At 41.1% G+C, this 14,065-nt stretch overlaps 1 protein-coding gene across 1 annotated transcript in view; it reads left to right on the forward strand.

The window, feature by feature from the left end:
* Window positions 1–11,497: 11,497 nt before the first annotated feature.
* The window catches only part of MFSD14A (major facilitator superfamily domain containing 14A), a 55,701-nt gene continuing 53,133 nt past the window's right edge, over window positions 11,498–14,065 (forward strand). The window contains exon 1 of the mRNA XM_004385716.2: window positions 11,498–11,718. Coding sequence (XP_004385773.1) covers window positions 11,635–11,718 — 84 coding nt within the window. The 5' untranslated portion in view covers window positions 11,498–11,634. The remainder of the gene's footprint in view (window positions 11,719–14,065) is intronic.

Below are 14,065 nucleotides of genomic sequence, written 5' to 3' on the forward strand. Positions count from 1 at the left end.
CTTCTTTTTCAATAATGCTTTAGCTATTCGGGGCCTCCTTCCTTTCCATGGAGCCCTGGTGGTACAGTGGTTAAGAGCTCAGGCTGCTAACCAAAAGGTCAGTAGTTTGAATCCACCAGCCCCTCCTTGGAAACCCTGTGGGGCAGTTCTGCTCTGTCCTATAGGGTCGCTATGAGTCGGAATCAGCTCGACAGCAACAGGTTTGGTTTTTTTGGTTTTCCTTTTCATATAAAGTTGGAGATTAGTTTCTCCATTTCATTAAAGAATGTTGTTGGGATTTGGATTAACCATCTTTTTTTAAATTGTAATTTAGATGAAGGTTTACAGAACAAACTAGTTTCTCATTAAACAGTACACACATTGTTTTACGACATTGCCTAACCACCTTTTATAGGTAATTATTTTCATTAGTTTTTAGTTTTTGTGTTTCTTATTGAAAAATAAAATATGTAAATTGCTATATTCACTGTGTTCTTTCACTATGTGGACTGTGTGCTTTCTACAATTTATTTTGATGTTTTAAAAGGTTTGTGTATTCTGTTGGTTACCACCATGTATACTAGTAACACTTTATGTGATCCTCTTGGAGTCCCCTTTTTTCTTAACTTCAACCATTTGCCAAGTTGATTCCAACTCAAGGCGACCATGTGTGTCAGAGTAGAACTGTGCTCCACGGGGTTTTTAATGGCGGATTTTTCAGAAGTAGACTGGCAGGCTAAGGTTCTTCTGGGTGGACTTAAACCTCCAACCTTTCTGGTTAGCAGCCTTCCTGGTTAGCAACCTTTCTGGTTAGCAGCTGAGCACATTAACCATTTGCACCACCGAAGGACCCTTGTTTGTTTGTCACAGCTTCTATTATTTGGTTTGCCACCTTAATGTATTTAGGAGCTCTGTCATTGGGTGTGTACATATTTATTATGGTTATGTCTTCATGCTGGATCATCCCTTTAATCATGATGTAGTGCCCTTCTTTGTCTTTTATGGTGGATTTTGTTTTAAAGTCTATTTTATCTGAGATTAGTATGGCCACTCCTGCTCTTTTTTGGTGGCTGTTTGCTTCATATTTTTTTCCATCCTTTCATTTTTAATAAATTTATGTCTTGTTTCTAAGGTGTGTCTCTTGTAGACAGCATATTGATGGATCCTGTTTTTTTATCCATTCTTTCACTGTCTGTCTCTTTATGGGTGCATTTAGGCCATTTACATTCAGTGTAATTATTGATAGCTGTGAGTTTATTGTTGTCATTTGTAGTGGTTTCTTTTTGTGGTACTGATGATTTCTTTGTTCCTCTTACTCTCTCGTGCTGAATTCCTTTAGTTTGTGGATTTTTTTTTTCATTTCTTTTGTTTTTGTAATTTTGTTTTTACTGAAACAAAATCTTTATGTTTTTCTTCTTTATTTTGATGAGTAGGTTTATTAACTTTTCTTTGTTGTTACCTTGAAATTTACCCTTATCTTCCTAAGTTTGAATTGGTCTGTTATTACTTGGTATCGCCTTGCCTTCCTCTCCACTAGAAAGTTTTACTACCTACACTGTTTATTCCCTCTTTTATTGTTCTGGCATTCTTGTTATTTTCAGATTAACCTCTCTTCTTCCCTGTTGTAAATCTTTTGGTTTTGAATAGTCCTTGAGAGTTCATTTCCTAGGTTGGTATCTGGCTAGTGTGATCTTGTGTCCTAGATTCAGGCTGTCATCTGATGTTGTTTGTTCTCAAACTGAAGGACTGCCTTTAATAATTCTTATAAGTTTGGTTTGTTTTTTACATATTCCTTTAATTTCTGTTTATCTGGAAATGTCCTAATTTCACCATCATATCTGAACGAGAGTTTTGCAGAATATATTATTCTTGGTTGGCAATTTTTTTCTTTCAAGGTTTTATATATGTCATCCCATTGCCTTTTTGCCGGCATGGTTTCTGGCGAGTAATCAGAGCTTAGTCTTATTGTTTCCCCCCGTATATGATTTTTCATTTTTCTTGAGCTGCTCTCAGGATTCTTTGTCTTTGGTTCTAGCGAGTGTGATTATGGTATGCCTTGGTGATTTTCTTTTGGCGTCTATCCTATATGGGGTTCACCGATCTTCTTGGATGGTCAACTTTTCATCTTTCATGACATTAGGGAAGTTTTCTGTCAGTAATTCTTCAGTGATCCTCTCTGTATTTTCCATTTTCTGCCCCTGTTCTGGAACTCCAATCACTTGCAAATTTTTGCTTTTTATTGTATCCCACATCATTCTCAGGGTTTCTTCATTTTTCTTTGTTCTTTTTTTTGATTTTTTCTCAAAGTTGTACCCAAGTGTTTGTCTTCAGTTTCGCTAATCCTGTCTTCCATTGTTTAAAACCTGTTTCTCAGCCCTTTCTGAAATCTTGTTGTTTATCTTTGGATTTCTAATTGTTGTTTTTATATGATTTCTAGCTGTGAATTTATTTCGGCATTTTGTTCCTGTATTATTTTTCCTGAATTCTTCCTCTTTTTTGTCTGTATTTTCCATGAATTTATCTGCCTTTTCCATGAATTGTCTATTTTTTCCTCATTTTTTTCTGATTTTTGCTTCAACTCTTGGATAGCTCTGAATATTAGAGATTTGAATTCCCTATCAGGTAGTTCTAGTACCTTTTCTTCTATGGGAAAGTCATCTGGTATTTTATTCTGGATGCCTACTTGAACCATCCTGCCCTGTTTTTTAATATGTTTTGATATTGTCTGCTGTCTTCAGGACATTCAGTAGTTATTTTCTTCATTTACTAATTGTAGATTTGTATCGTCCTGCTTTTTTGTTTTATTTGGTTATGTCTGAGCAGGTGGGCTGTGTGTTCTTTGTTGTTTGCTTGTCTGTGGGTATGATATTTTTCACCTCCTTGTCCAATGGGCAGGGCCAGTCACTCAGGTATGGTGTAGCAGGGCAGGTCCAGGTGAAGGAGTGGGGCTGGGATGGGTTGTTTGTGGCGTGTACGTGGGCCAACAAGATGAGCCGGTGGTCAGCTCAGGGCAGGTTCCAGTAGGTCGTGCCTTTGCAGCTCGGGAGTGCAATGTTCAGCATACGGTGCAGATAGGCAGCAGGTAAGGGGAGGGGAGGATGTGAAGTCTGGAGCTAGGCTGGGTATGGAAAAGTGGAGAGACAGGAGAGAGAACCAGGAGAAAAAAAAAAGAAAAATGCTGAGGGAGTTTGCTGTTGGATTGGAGAGACAAGAAATTCAGAAATGAAGAAAAACAAAAAGGCAAAAAAAATTAATTAAACATTTTTTAAAAAATGGCCTCAGGAATCTCACCAGCACGGCTGCACAGACCGGGGAGCAGATCCCAAGCCATGCAGTATAGCCCGGCTATACGGGGTGGAGATGATACACAGTGCCAAGTATTCAGCAGACAGGAAAAGAAGGTAAGTAGAAAAAGACGAGAAACAAAAAATGAAGACAAAAGGAAAAAAGAAAAACAAACAAACAAAAAGCCCCCAGGGATCCCACCAGCGTGACCACGTGTACTGGGGAAATGGACCGGGGAAGCAGTTCCCCAGCTGAGCAGCGCTTCACAGCCTGTCAAGAAGAAGCAAAGACAGCACATGGAGTCGGGTGTTCGAGAGAAAGGAGGAGGAAGTGAGAGGCAGGGAAGAAACCAAAAGAGGCCAGAAAAAGCAATACAGCAACAAAGAAATGGCACTGAAGGAGCTGGCCAGTGTGGGCAGGGCAAATTCGCACGGCACGGAACCAGCGCCTCCCGGGCCACAGTCATGACCTACTGGGGAGCGGTGGATCAGCTCTTCAGGAGTCCGCCCTTCTGAAGGCAGTGAATTGACCTGCCAGAAGTCAGGAATCTGCCTGCCAGGAAGCAGCAGACTGGCCAGGTGGGAAGCAGTGAAGGTCGTGCAGGGGGAGGCAGGGTTGTGGGGGTGGGAAAGCGTGTCTCAGTGGTTACCAGGTGCTCTGTCTCCTGCTGGGAGCTCCATGAATCTGCTTTCCCATACTCTCTGTCCGCTGATCTCCGGCAGGAGTCCAAGATGGTGGATCCATGCTGCGTTAGCTGATAGGGGACCTCCACTCGTAACTCTCCTTGCTCTCTGTTCTCTGTCAGTTTCTTATACCATTCGGTACTTGGTTGAACTCTTTATCTCTTCATTTGATGTTTAAGGTTCCAGGATTGACGTCTGTCTCTGTTTTATTTAGTTTTTTGGGTCTCTGCTGTGGAGGGATGGCATGGTGTTCTGTCTATAGCGCCGTGTTCCCAGAATCTGGTTTGCCACCTTTAAATGATGTTCTTTGACTCTCCCCTGACAATCTTTGTGACAGTCAATGCATTTATTATATTTTACACCTTTTTCCTATCTTCTCACATTTTTTAGTTGCCTTATTTCTATTTTATTAGAAAATATGTACACACTATTTTCCCATCCATTTTCGTGGTTTTGTTATAAAATATATTCAAAAAATTAGAATATATTTAATACCCTCCCCCAGTACTTTAGCTAAGTCTCCTCAATCACCTCTTTTCTGGATAAAACTCTTCTAGTACTCAAGGAAGGCTTCTAAGTACAATATTCCCAGAGTTCTTGGCATGTTTAATATTTCTTCTAGAGCATAGATACATGAAGTACAGACTGACTAGATACAAAATCCTTGGTTCACACTTTCTTTCCTTAAAATTTTTTTTAAATTGAAAATGTTGCTCCCTGTTGTGTCGTTTTGTATGTTACTGTAAAGAAACCTGGTGTCACTTGATTTTTTTCCTTTGGAAATGATGTTATTTTTGTTTGTTGTTGTTTGCCAAGGATCAGATAACTTTTTCTTTAAAGTCTTATAGTTTATTAGGATATGTCTCAAAGATGACTGACAGTTTAATTCCCCTAGCTACATAATATGCTCCTTTTCATTATGAAGGTACATGTCTTTTATTTCTGGAACATTTTCTTGGATTATAGTTTCAAATATTAGTTCTGTTCCATTGATATTTCTTCTTCAGAGACTCCTAAGTATGCCAGATCTTCACCGCTCTTCTTTTTCTATAGGTATCTTTTCTCTCTGATCTTTTTCTGTTTTGTTTTTGTTCTCATGGTTGTTTTATCCCTCTTTATATTTCATATTGTACTTTCTTTTGTATATCTTAAGTATTCTGTAATTTAGTTTTCATTTCTCAGATGGTTTTGTCTTTTCAGTGTATTTCCTTGGTTTGATCAACTCTCATTTCATATCTTATTGAGTTTTTCAAGTTTTCTGTGTTCTTTCATATATGCAACTAGATTTAATGATACTTAATGTTGGAATGCTATATATAGTTTTCACTGTTTCATGTATTCTGGAGGATAGTATTTTCTATTGATTGTAAAGTCTTCGTTTTGTTTTCTTTTCATAGTAACCTTTTTGGTGCCTTTTTCTGTTCATAATAAAATGTGTAGAATGTTCTTGGATCAGCAGTAACAGGTGGTTTTACGGAAGGGCGAGGAGAAAGGCTGTGGATGATTTACTCAGTTTCACAGTTCAAGAGGGCCCTCTTCTGTTAGTATAGTGAAGTGCAGCTTCTTTAACAAATGACATTTTTGTAGGGTGTGGAGGTTTGGATTCTATGACACTATCTTGTTTCTCTGGAGTCTTTAGCTTCAGTCACTTGTCCCTCTCCAAGTGTCCCCCTCTGTTTTCCAGGGTGCCTCCTTCTTCTCCAGATGTGTTGCCTTCCTGAAACCACCACCTCTGGTCCGAGAAACTTTTCCAAACCTTGGTTTCTGCCTGTTTCCATGCCTGGTTCTTGGCATTCTCATCAATTTGGGACACTCTCAACATCCTTCTGAATCATTTCCTTTTGCTTTGTTAGCCAGTGCTAGTTTTTGTTACCTGTACAAAGAACCTTAATTGACATATCAACCTCTTCCAACTGCCTTATTGTAATAGCTAGTTCTTCAAGATTCATAACACCAAATACAGACAAAACCAGAACTATGTGCACAAGAGGTCTGTTAGGACATGTCTCGTTTGTCATTGTAGCCCTCGTAGCATAAAATGTGGGACACTGTGGACATTTAATAGGCATTAAATTTCTCTTACTACCGTATTTATTTCCAACAGCACTTACTACAATCTGTTATCTTCCTCACTTGTGTTTGTTTTGTAACTATTTCCCCCACTAGAATATAAGCTCCATGCAGATAAATACTATCTCATTTATTGCTGTATCCCCAGTGTCTAAAGAAGTGACATATATAGGTACTAAATAAATATTTTTTGAATGACGGAACAATAATTCAGTTCTTAAGGATGATCAAATTGGTGCAGCTGGATGATTTTGAGGGTGTCTTACTTATTTAAAGGAGCCCTGATGGAACAGTGGTTAAAGTGATTGACTGCTAACGGAAAGGTCAGCAGTTTGAAACCACCAGTGGCTCTGCAGGAGAAAGATGTGGCAGTCTGTTTCCATAGAGATTTATAGACTTGGAAACCCTATGGGGTCACTATGAGTCAGAACTGACTTGACGGCAGTGGGTTTGGTTTTAGTTGTTGAGTGCTGCTATAACAGAAATACCACAAATGGGCAGATTTAACAAACAAATTTATTTTCTCACAGTTTAGGAAGCTAGAAGTCTGAATTTGGGGCACCTGCTTTTCCAAATTCAGGAGCAGCCTTTCTCTCTCTGTCAGCTCTGGAGGAAGGTCCTTGTTTCTTTTGAGCTTCTGCTCCTGGGTGATCTTCACGTGGCTTGACATCTCTCTTCCCCCATCTCTGCTTCTGTAATTTACTCTTTTATATGTTGTAAGAGATTGACTCAAGACACACCCTACACTAATTCTTGTCTCATTAACATAACAAAGACAACCCATTCCCAAATGGGATTATAACCACAGGCAAAGAAGTTAGGATTTACAACACATATTTTTGTGGGATACAATTCAATCAATAAAATTCCACCTTTGGCCCCCAAAAATTCGTGTCCTTGCCACATGCAAAACACATTCGCCCCACCACATCATCCTAAAAGTCTTAAACCAACTCCAAGTCCAGATTCAAAATCTTCCTGAATTATTTAAATCAAATATGGGGGAGACTTTAGGTGTATTCCGTATTGGGGCAAAATTCCTCTTCTTCATTTGTGAACCTGTGAAATCTAGACTACAAGTCATCTGTTTCCAAAGTACAATGGTGGAACAGGCACAAGATAGACATTTGCATTATAAATGGGAGAAACTGGAGGGAAAGAAGAGATAACAGACACCAAAGAAGTCCAAACCCCAGCAGAACACTTCCAAACCCCAGCAGAACACTTTACGTTAGCTCTCAAGACTTGAAAATAATACTCTGTTCTCCAAGACCATCTGGGCAATGGCCCTGCCCTCCAGACTCTGGGTGTTGGCCATGTTCTCTGGATTCTGGGTGGCGGCTCCCAGCCCTGGGCTTCAGCTCCACCTTACAGGCCCACTGGGACAGCAACTCTGCTCCTTCAGCTTTGCGTGGCCCCATTCTCCTAGTCTATCTGAGTGGCGACCCTGCCCCCTCAGCCCTAACAGGTACCATTCTTCTGCCCCTTGGACAAGGCAGCCCTGCTCCTGCAGCTTTGGGCAGTAGCTCCATCCCCCAGCACTCATGAATAGCAGCACCACACTCCAGAAGCAAGGTGGTAAAGATCTCTTTTAAACGTAGGAGGCCCTGACCCTACCCTTTGAAACTGATGCAGCCCTGCTTCCTGTGCTCCTTCCAACAGTTCTGCTGATCTCGGAGCTGCTCCAGGATGGTCCTTTTCTTTTCTTGGAGGACAACAGATATAGCTCTTTGGGTCTGTTTCCTGCCTGTAGAATTCGAACACGCAGACCCCTTTAGTCTAAGCTGATGGGTTTTCTGCTGTGGTAATTGGTTAGATTCATCAGTCACAGGCTTAATCTCTTTAACAAAAGATTGTATAGCCACATACTTGTTGAAAATTCTAGGACATGTGTCCTTAGTTTGTACAACAGAATTTTCCAAATCTTTAAGTTCTGTTTTCATTTTGCGTAGTTCATTTTTAAGTCCATCTCTTTCCTCTTGCATTTTAACGTAAGCAGCAAGGAGAAACCACATGGCCCCTTTAAGATCCTGCTTAGAATCTCCTCAGCCAAGTTCATCACTTACGAGTTCTACCTTCCACCAAACATTTGAACATAATGCAGACAAGTACTTTGCCACTGCATAAAAAGTATCCCCCTTACTCCATTGTCCAATCACATCTACATCATTATTTTTAGATCCTCACCAGAAGCACATTTGACATCTACATTTCCAGCAACATTCTGGTGCCATGTGTATTCTCTAAGATGTTACTTTCTCTATGGCTCTCCTTATTTCCTTATGAGTCCTCATGAGAATTGTTTTTGACGTCCGTAATTCTACCAACAGTCTCTTCAGGGCAATCTAGGGCCTTACTATGAAGCACATCAAAATTCTTCCAGCATCTACCCATTACCCAATTCCAAAACCACTTCCACATTTTAGATATTTGTTAGAGCAGTACTCCAATTTTTGGTACCAAATTCTTTCTTAGTTATCTAGTGTTGCTATAACAGAAATACCACAGGTGGGTGGCTTTAACAAACAGAAGTATATTTTCTCACAGTTTAGGAGGCTTTCTCTCTATCAGCTCTGGAGGAAGGTCTTGTCCCTTTTGAGCTTCTGCTCCTGGATGATCTTCATGTGGCTTGACATCTCTCTTCCCTCATCCTGCTTCTCTAATCTGCTCCTTTTATATTTTGTAAGAGATTGAAGACACACCCTACACTAATCTCATCTCATTAACATAACAAAGACAACTCATTTCCAAATGGGATTATAACGACAGGTATAAAATTTAAAAGAACAAACCTGTTGCCATGGAGTCAATTCCAACTCATAATGACCCTATGGGACAGAGCAGAACTGCCCCATAGGGTTTCCAGGGAGTGGAAGGTAGATTCGAACTGCTGACCTTTTGGTTAGCAGCTGAGCTCTTAACCACTGCACCACCAGGGCTCTATCCATAACAGAGGGGCTATGAAAAGTCAGAGTAATCACACAATAACTGATCTCACCGGCCCTTTACATCCATTCAAAACAGGCTCCTGGGGATTTACTTTTGAAATCTATCTCATATTACTTTCTCTAAAGAGCTTCAAGTGGAGTTCAACTTTGAAATTTTAGCAAAAGAATTTTTTTAAAAATAAGTATAAGTTTACTTAATTGATGGGAAAATGTAACTGAAAATTGCCTTCCTTCTCCTTTGCATGGAAATTGATTTATTTTCTATTTCTGGTCATTTATGGAGATCGCAGGAACAGAAAATTTAATCAAATGTTTTTAATGTTTTATTTGGAAATTTTAAATTTACAGAAAAGTTGCAAGAATAGTACAAAGAACTTGCACATTCTCTTCACCCATTTTATTAGTTATTTATAGCTGTGTAACAAATTACCCAAAGCTTAACTCATTGCCGTTGAGTTGATTCCAACTCAGCGACCCTACAGGACAGAGTAGAACTGTCCCATAGGGTTTTCAAGGCTGTAATCTTTACAGAAGCCGACTGCCACATCTTTCTCCTGCGGAGTGGCTGGTGAATTCAAATTGCTGACCCCTTGTTTAGCAGCCGAGTGCTTGACCACTGCACCACCATGGGTGCTACTCAAAACTTAGTGGCTTAAAATAAGGACTGTTAATCTTACATAGTTTCTGTGAGTCAGGAATTCAGGAGTAGATAAGCTTGGTGGTCTTAGCTCAAGATCTCTTATGAAATTGCAGTCAAGGTATTGGCAGGAGTTGCAGTCAGCTGAAGGCTTCACCAGGATGGAGGATCCATTTCCAAAATAGCTCACATGGCTTGTTGGCAGGAGGCCTCAGTTACTGGACATGTGGAACTCTCCATAGGCTATCTGTGTGTCCTTATGACAGGACAGCTAGCCTCCCTCAAACTCTGGGTTCCCAGCGTGAGTGAAAAAGAGCACTAGTAGGAACATGTACTGCCTTTTATGACCTAGCTTCTGAAGTCAATGTGTCACTTCTGCTTTATTCTGTTAGGACAGAGTCACTAAATCCAGCCTACGCTCAAGGGGAGAAATATCACTAAATCTGTGGACGTATCTTAAGACCATCAAACCCAGATTAGCCTTTTTTTTTTTTTTTGAACATTTTGCCATTTTGTTTTGTCACCCCCTCCCGTCCCATATATAGTCACACGTTATTTCCTAACCATCTGAGGATAGATGTTGTTGCTAGCTACTGTGGCGTCACCACCACTTCATGGCGACCCCATGTGTTAATAGAATTGCTTCATAGGTTGTTCTTGGCTGTAATCTTTTTCTTCTTCTGTGGAGTGGCTAGGTGGCTTTCAACCACCAACCTTTAGGTTAGCAGCTGACAGCATGCATTATATCCCTTCACTCTTTTAAGACCTCAGTATATATTACCTAAGGTTCCTGGGTGGCACAAACGGTTTGCACAAGACAACTAACTTAAAGGTTGGCTGTTTGAACCCACCCAGCAGTGCAACAGAAGAAAGGCCTGGCGATCTCTTCCCTGCTTCCATAAAGATTACAGCCAAGAAAACCCTATGGAGCGGTTCTCTGTAACACACGAGGTCACCATGAGTCAGAATTGACTCGATAGCAACAGGTTTGGTTTGGTTTATATACTTCCTAAGGAAAAGGATATCCTCTTACATAACACTGTGTGGTTATCAAATGAAAATTTAACAGTGATAATACTTTAATCTGCAGTCCATATTCTACCATCAATTATCCTTCCTAACAATTTTCCTCCATCAAATTGATTTTTAAACAATATCATACAGCAAAAAAGGTAGTGGCCTATAAAGTGTGACATACCCACTGCTGTTGAGTTGACTCTGACTCTTAGTGATCCCACAGGACAGAGAATTGCCCCTAAGGGTTTCCAAGGCTGTAATTTTTACAGAAGCAGGTTAGCACATCTTTTTTCTGCGGAGCAGCCGAGAGCTTAACCACCGTGCCACCAGGGCTCCTCAAAGTGTGTGACACAGGCCAAGTAAATTATTACTGACGGAATTTTTTTTTAAAAAAAGGTCCTGGGAATAGGGAGATGTCTCCAGTTGAGTTCTAGTGGCGGCCCTGAGCTGCCATAAAGACAAAAGACTTTTTATGAAAAACCAATTTATCCTTTACCTTTTCAGTTACGCACTACTTTTGGAAAAGGTTTTTTCTTTCCTGTACTGTTTCTTGGTTAGAACACACGTGGAGATTCCGCTAATAGTTTACGACGTCTGGTTAAAATTCCAGTGCAACCCTTTCCCGGTTGTATTCCTATGAGCAGAATGTTCTGAAACATTTCTTCATCTGTGAAAAGTTGGCCAACAACAAGTACCTGCCTCCCAGGACTGTTGTGAGGATTAAGCGGGCTGGTGAACCAAACGCACGGAGCTTCGCAGAGAGCCGGCAGCACTCAAGTACCGGCAGGCTCCCCTCCCCGCCGGGCTCGCGCTGCGGCTGCGGCGTCACGTGGGCGGGGCGGGCTTGTCGGCAGATCGCACGATGTGACGCACCGCCGGAGGCAGGCCGGGCCCTCAAGATGGCGGCGGGCGCCCCGAGCGCCTCGGCCCGGCAGTAGAGGCGGGACGGGACTCGCCGCTGGGGCCGGCCGGCCCGGGTGTGGCTGCAGCAGCGCCAGGAATCGAGGATGGTAAAATGACCCAGGGGAAGAAGAAAAAACGGGCCGCGAACCGCAGTATCATGCTGGCCAAGAAGATCATCATTAAGGACGGAGGCACGGTGAGCTGGGGTTCCGCGCCGGCGAGCGTCTCTCGGGGCCTCCCATACAATCTCTTTCTGCTTCCAACGCTGGGGTCCCCACTTACCCCGCCAAGCCAGCGATGACGGTGTCTCCGATTCCCGAACCCGCACGCCGCTACTCCAGGGGGTTTCCTTCCCCGCCCCGGCCTGCGGCGTCTGGGGCCCATTCTTTTGGGGGGAAAACACTCATTTTTACCGTACCAGCCGCCCTCTCCTCCGGCCGCCTCTGGAGGCCCTGTGACCTCGAGCCCCCACGCGCTCCTCCGCCGCGGGGAGACATTGCTACCGGGCTCTGTTGTCGCCGCGTCCCCGGGCGGTGCGTGGTCCCGCCGCGCACTTCGCCTCCGCAGACTCCCCTCGGTGGCCAGGCCCCAGGAAGCCGTAGCCGAGCTTTCGAATGGGCCGGGGTGCAGTCCTTACCCTCCCATATGCTGCTAACGGGGTGGCGTCGGCGTGGCGACCCCGCTGGGGTCCTGTAGCACGTTCGCTTTCTTCTACATCGTTCTGGGTCCCATAGCTACGTACAGTACTGTAAACATTGTCGGAAGATGGGCTTTCCTCTTCACTTCCCCAAGTCAAAAGCATGATAGTAGACATCTGGGGCCTAGATTTAAGTCTGCTAGTTTTCAGAGAACAGTAATCACCTTGTTGTTCCTTAGAATAAAAAATACTTAGTAGAATTGATCGTGGCTTGAAGGATTAGAGAAAGTGTTTGAAAAGAAGACAGATTGAGGACAAGAAAAAAAATTTGCTTTTTAGAAACAGTTGGCATCACAATAAACTTTATGCAGTGTGCAGTGGTTAACCAGCAGGGGACGTAAGATTTTTAATTGAAAAAAATCACCTACACTTTTTGCTGAGATTTCTCCTTTGCTACACTCTCTGGTCTTTGTTGCATCCTTTAATTTCGCGTTCTGAAATAGAATGGATAGGTGAAATACGTGTTTCACTTTTCTGAGAAGTGTGCAGAAATAGTTCCTTTTATTTTGTTTCTATTTTATTGGAGCCCTGACCAACTGCTAGCACAGTGCTAAATATGCAAGTAGGCTACCACTGAGGATTTGCTGAATTGAATTGAAATAAATGACAGTTTTCTTTTGACATTTCAAAAGACGGCACAGTCAATATGCTAAGCTTTAGAAAGTTTGGGACATGTATAACAATTTCATAGTATACTTTTTGTTAGCTGTCAAACTTAAAGACTTACTGGATGTCTTATCTTTGACATTTGATGAAAAAAGAATCAAAATTGAAGTCCTCAGATCCTTTTGTTGTACTTGATTAATTAAAACATTGCTTGATTAAATCAGTTATAAATCATCATAGCTATTTAACCAAGTTGGTAAGAACTGTCTGGGGAGAGAAATAGCTTAGAAGAAATATTAGTTCCCTTTGTCAACCACAGAGACTTGATATTTTTAAATTCTTCATAAAATCTACAAAATGAGCCAATGAAAGATTGTATTTTATAAAAGCAAATGATATTTACCATCAGTATTCTTTGCAAAAGATTAGTATGAGACTGTTGAAGAAACACACCTTTCCTTTTCTTTTTAAAGTTGTTTTGTTATCTCTGGGGTTTTGTTTGGTTTATATCACAGTAGATGCTTTCATTCCAAATCGTGAAATTTGGAAGAGGTTATTGTTTTTAATCTTTCTCTTTATTAAAGTTGTAATGAATTTATGTCTTGCTTTAGGATACAAAATACAATTTTACACCAGCAAATATATTTTTGAGAGAGCATACGAAATAAATGAAAAATTTTCTCGAGGGCTATGGGCATGAGGATGTTATCATTTCTCATCTTTATACACTTATGTTTCTCTCTCCTTTCTAACAGCACTGGACACCCCTTTAGAATAGGGGCTTTGTTTACACATCTTTTAATCCTGCAGGACCGAGTACATAAATTAACACTTATATTTTGTACTCAACAAGTTCCTAGATAAATTCATTTTAATTTTATTTATTCCAGTACACAATCAGGGAACACTTATTTTCCTATAAATGTCAGGGAAACTTTTTGCAATATTTGTATTTTAGTCTATCCTCCAGCTGTAAATGAGGGGGGGGGAAGTGTAACTATTGTAGTCATAGATATGATTTTAAAATGGCATTGCTTTTATGTCTCTCTACTTATAATAGGTCACACTGTTGTTGTGAATATATTTTAAGAAAGGAAATAACAATTCTCATTTGATATTGTTCTGTTCCTCTTGTATTTTTTTTTTATTTGTTGTGTCATAGAATGTGTTAGAGCTATTGATACTACAGTTCCCGGGCTTAAAGAAAAAAGTTCCACCAGTGGATGGATTCATTCAAGAG

This window comes from Trichechus manatus, unplaced genomic scaffold (assembly GCF_000243295.1).
Source record: "Trichechus manatus latirostris isolate Lorelei unplaced genomic scaffold, TriManLat1.0 scaffold00144, whole genome shotgun sequence".
Taxonomy (NCBI): Eukaryota; Metazoa; Chordata; class Mammalia; order Sirenia; family Trichechidae; genus Trichechus; species Trichechus manatus.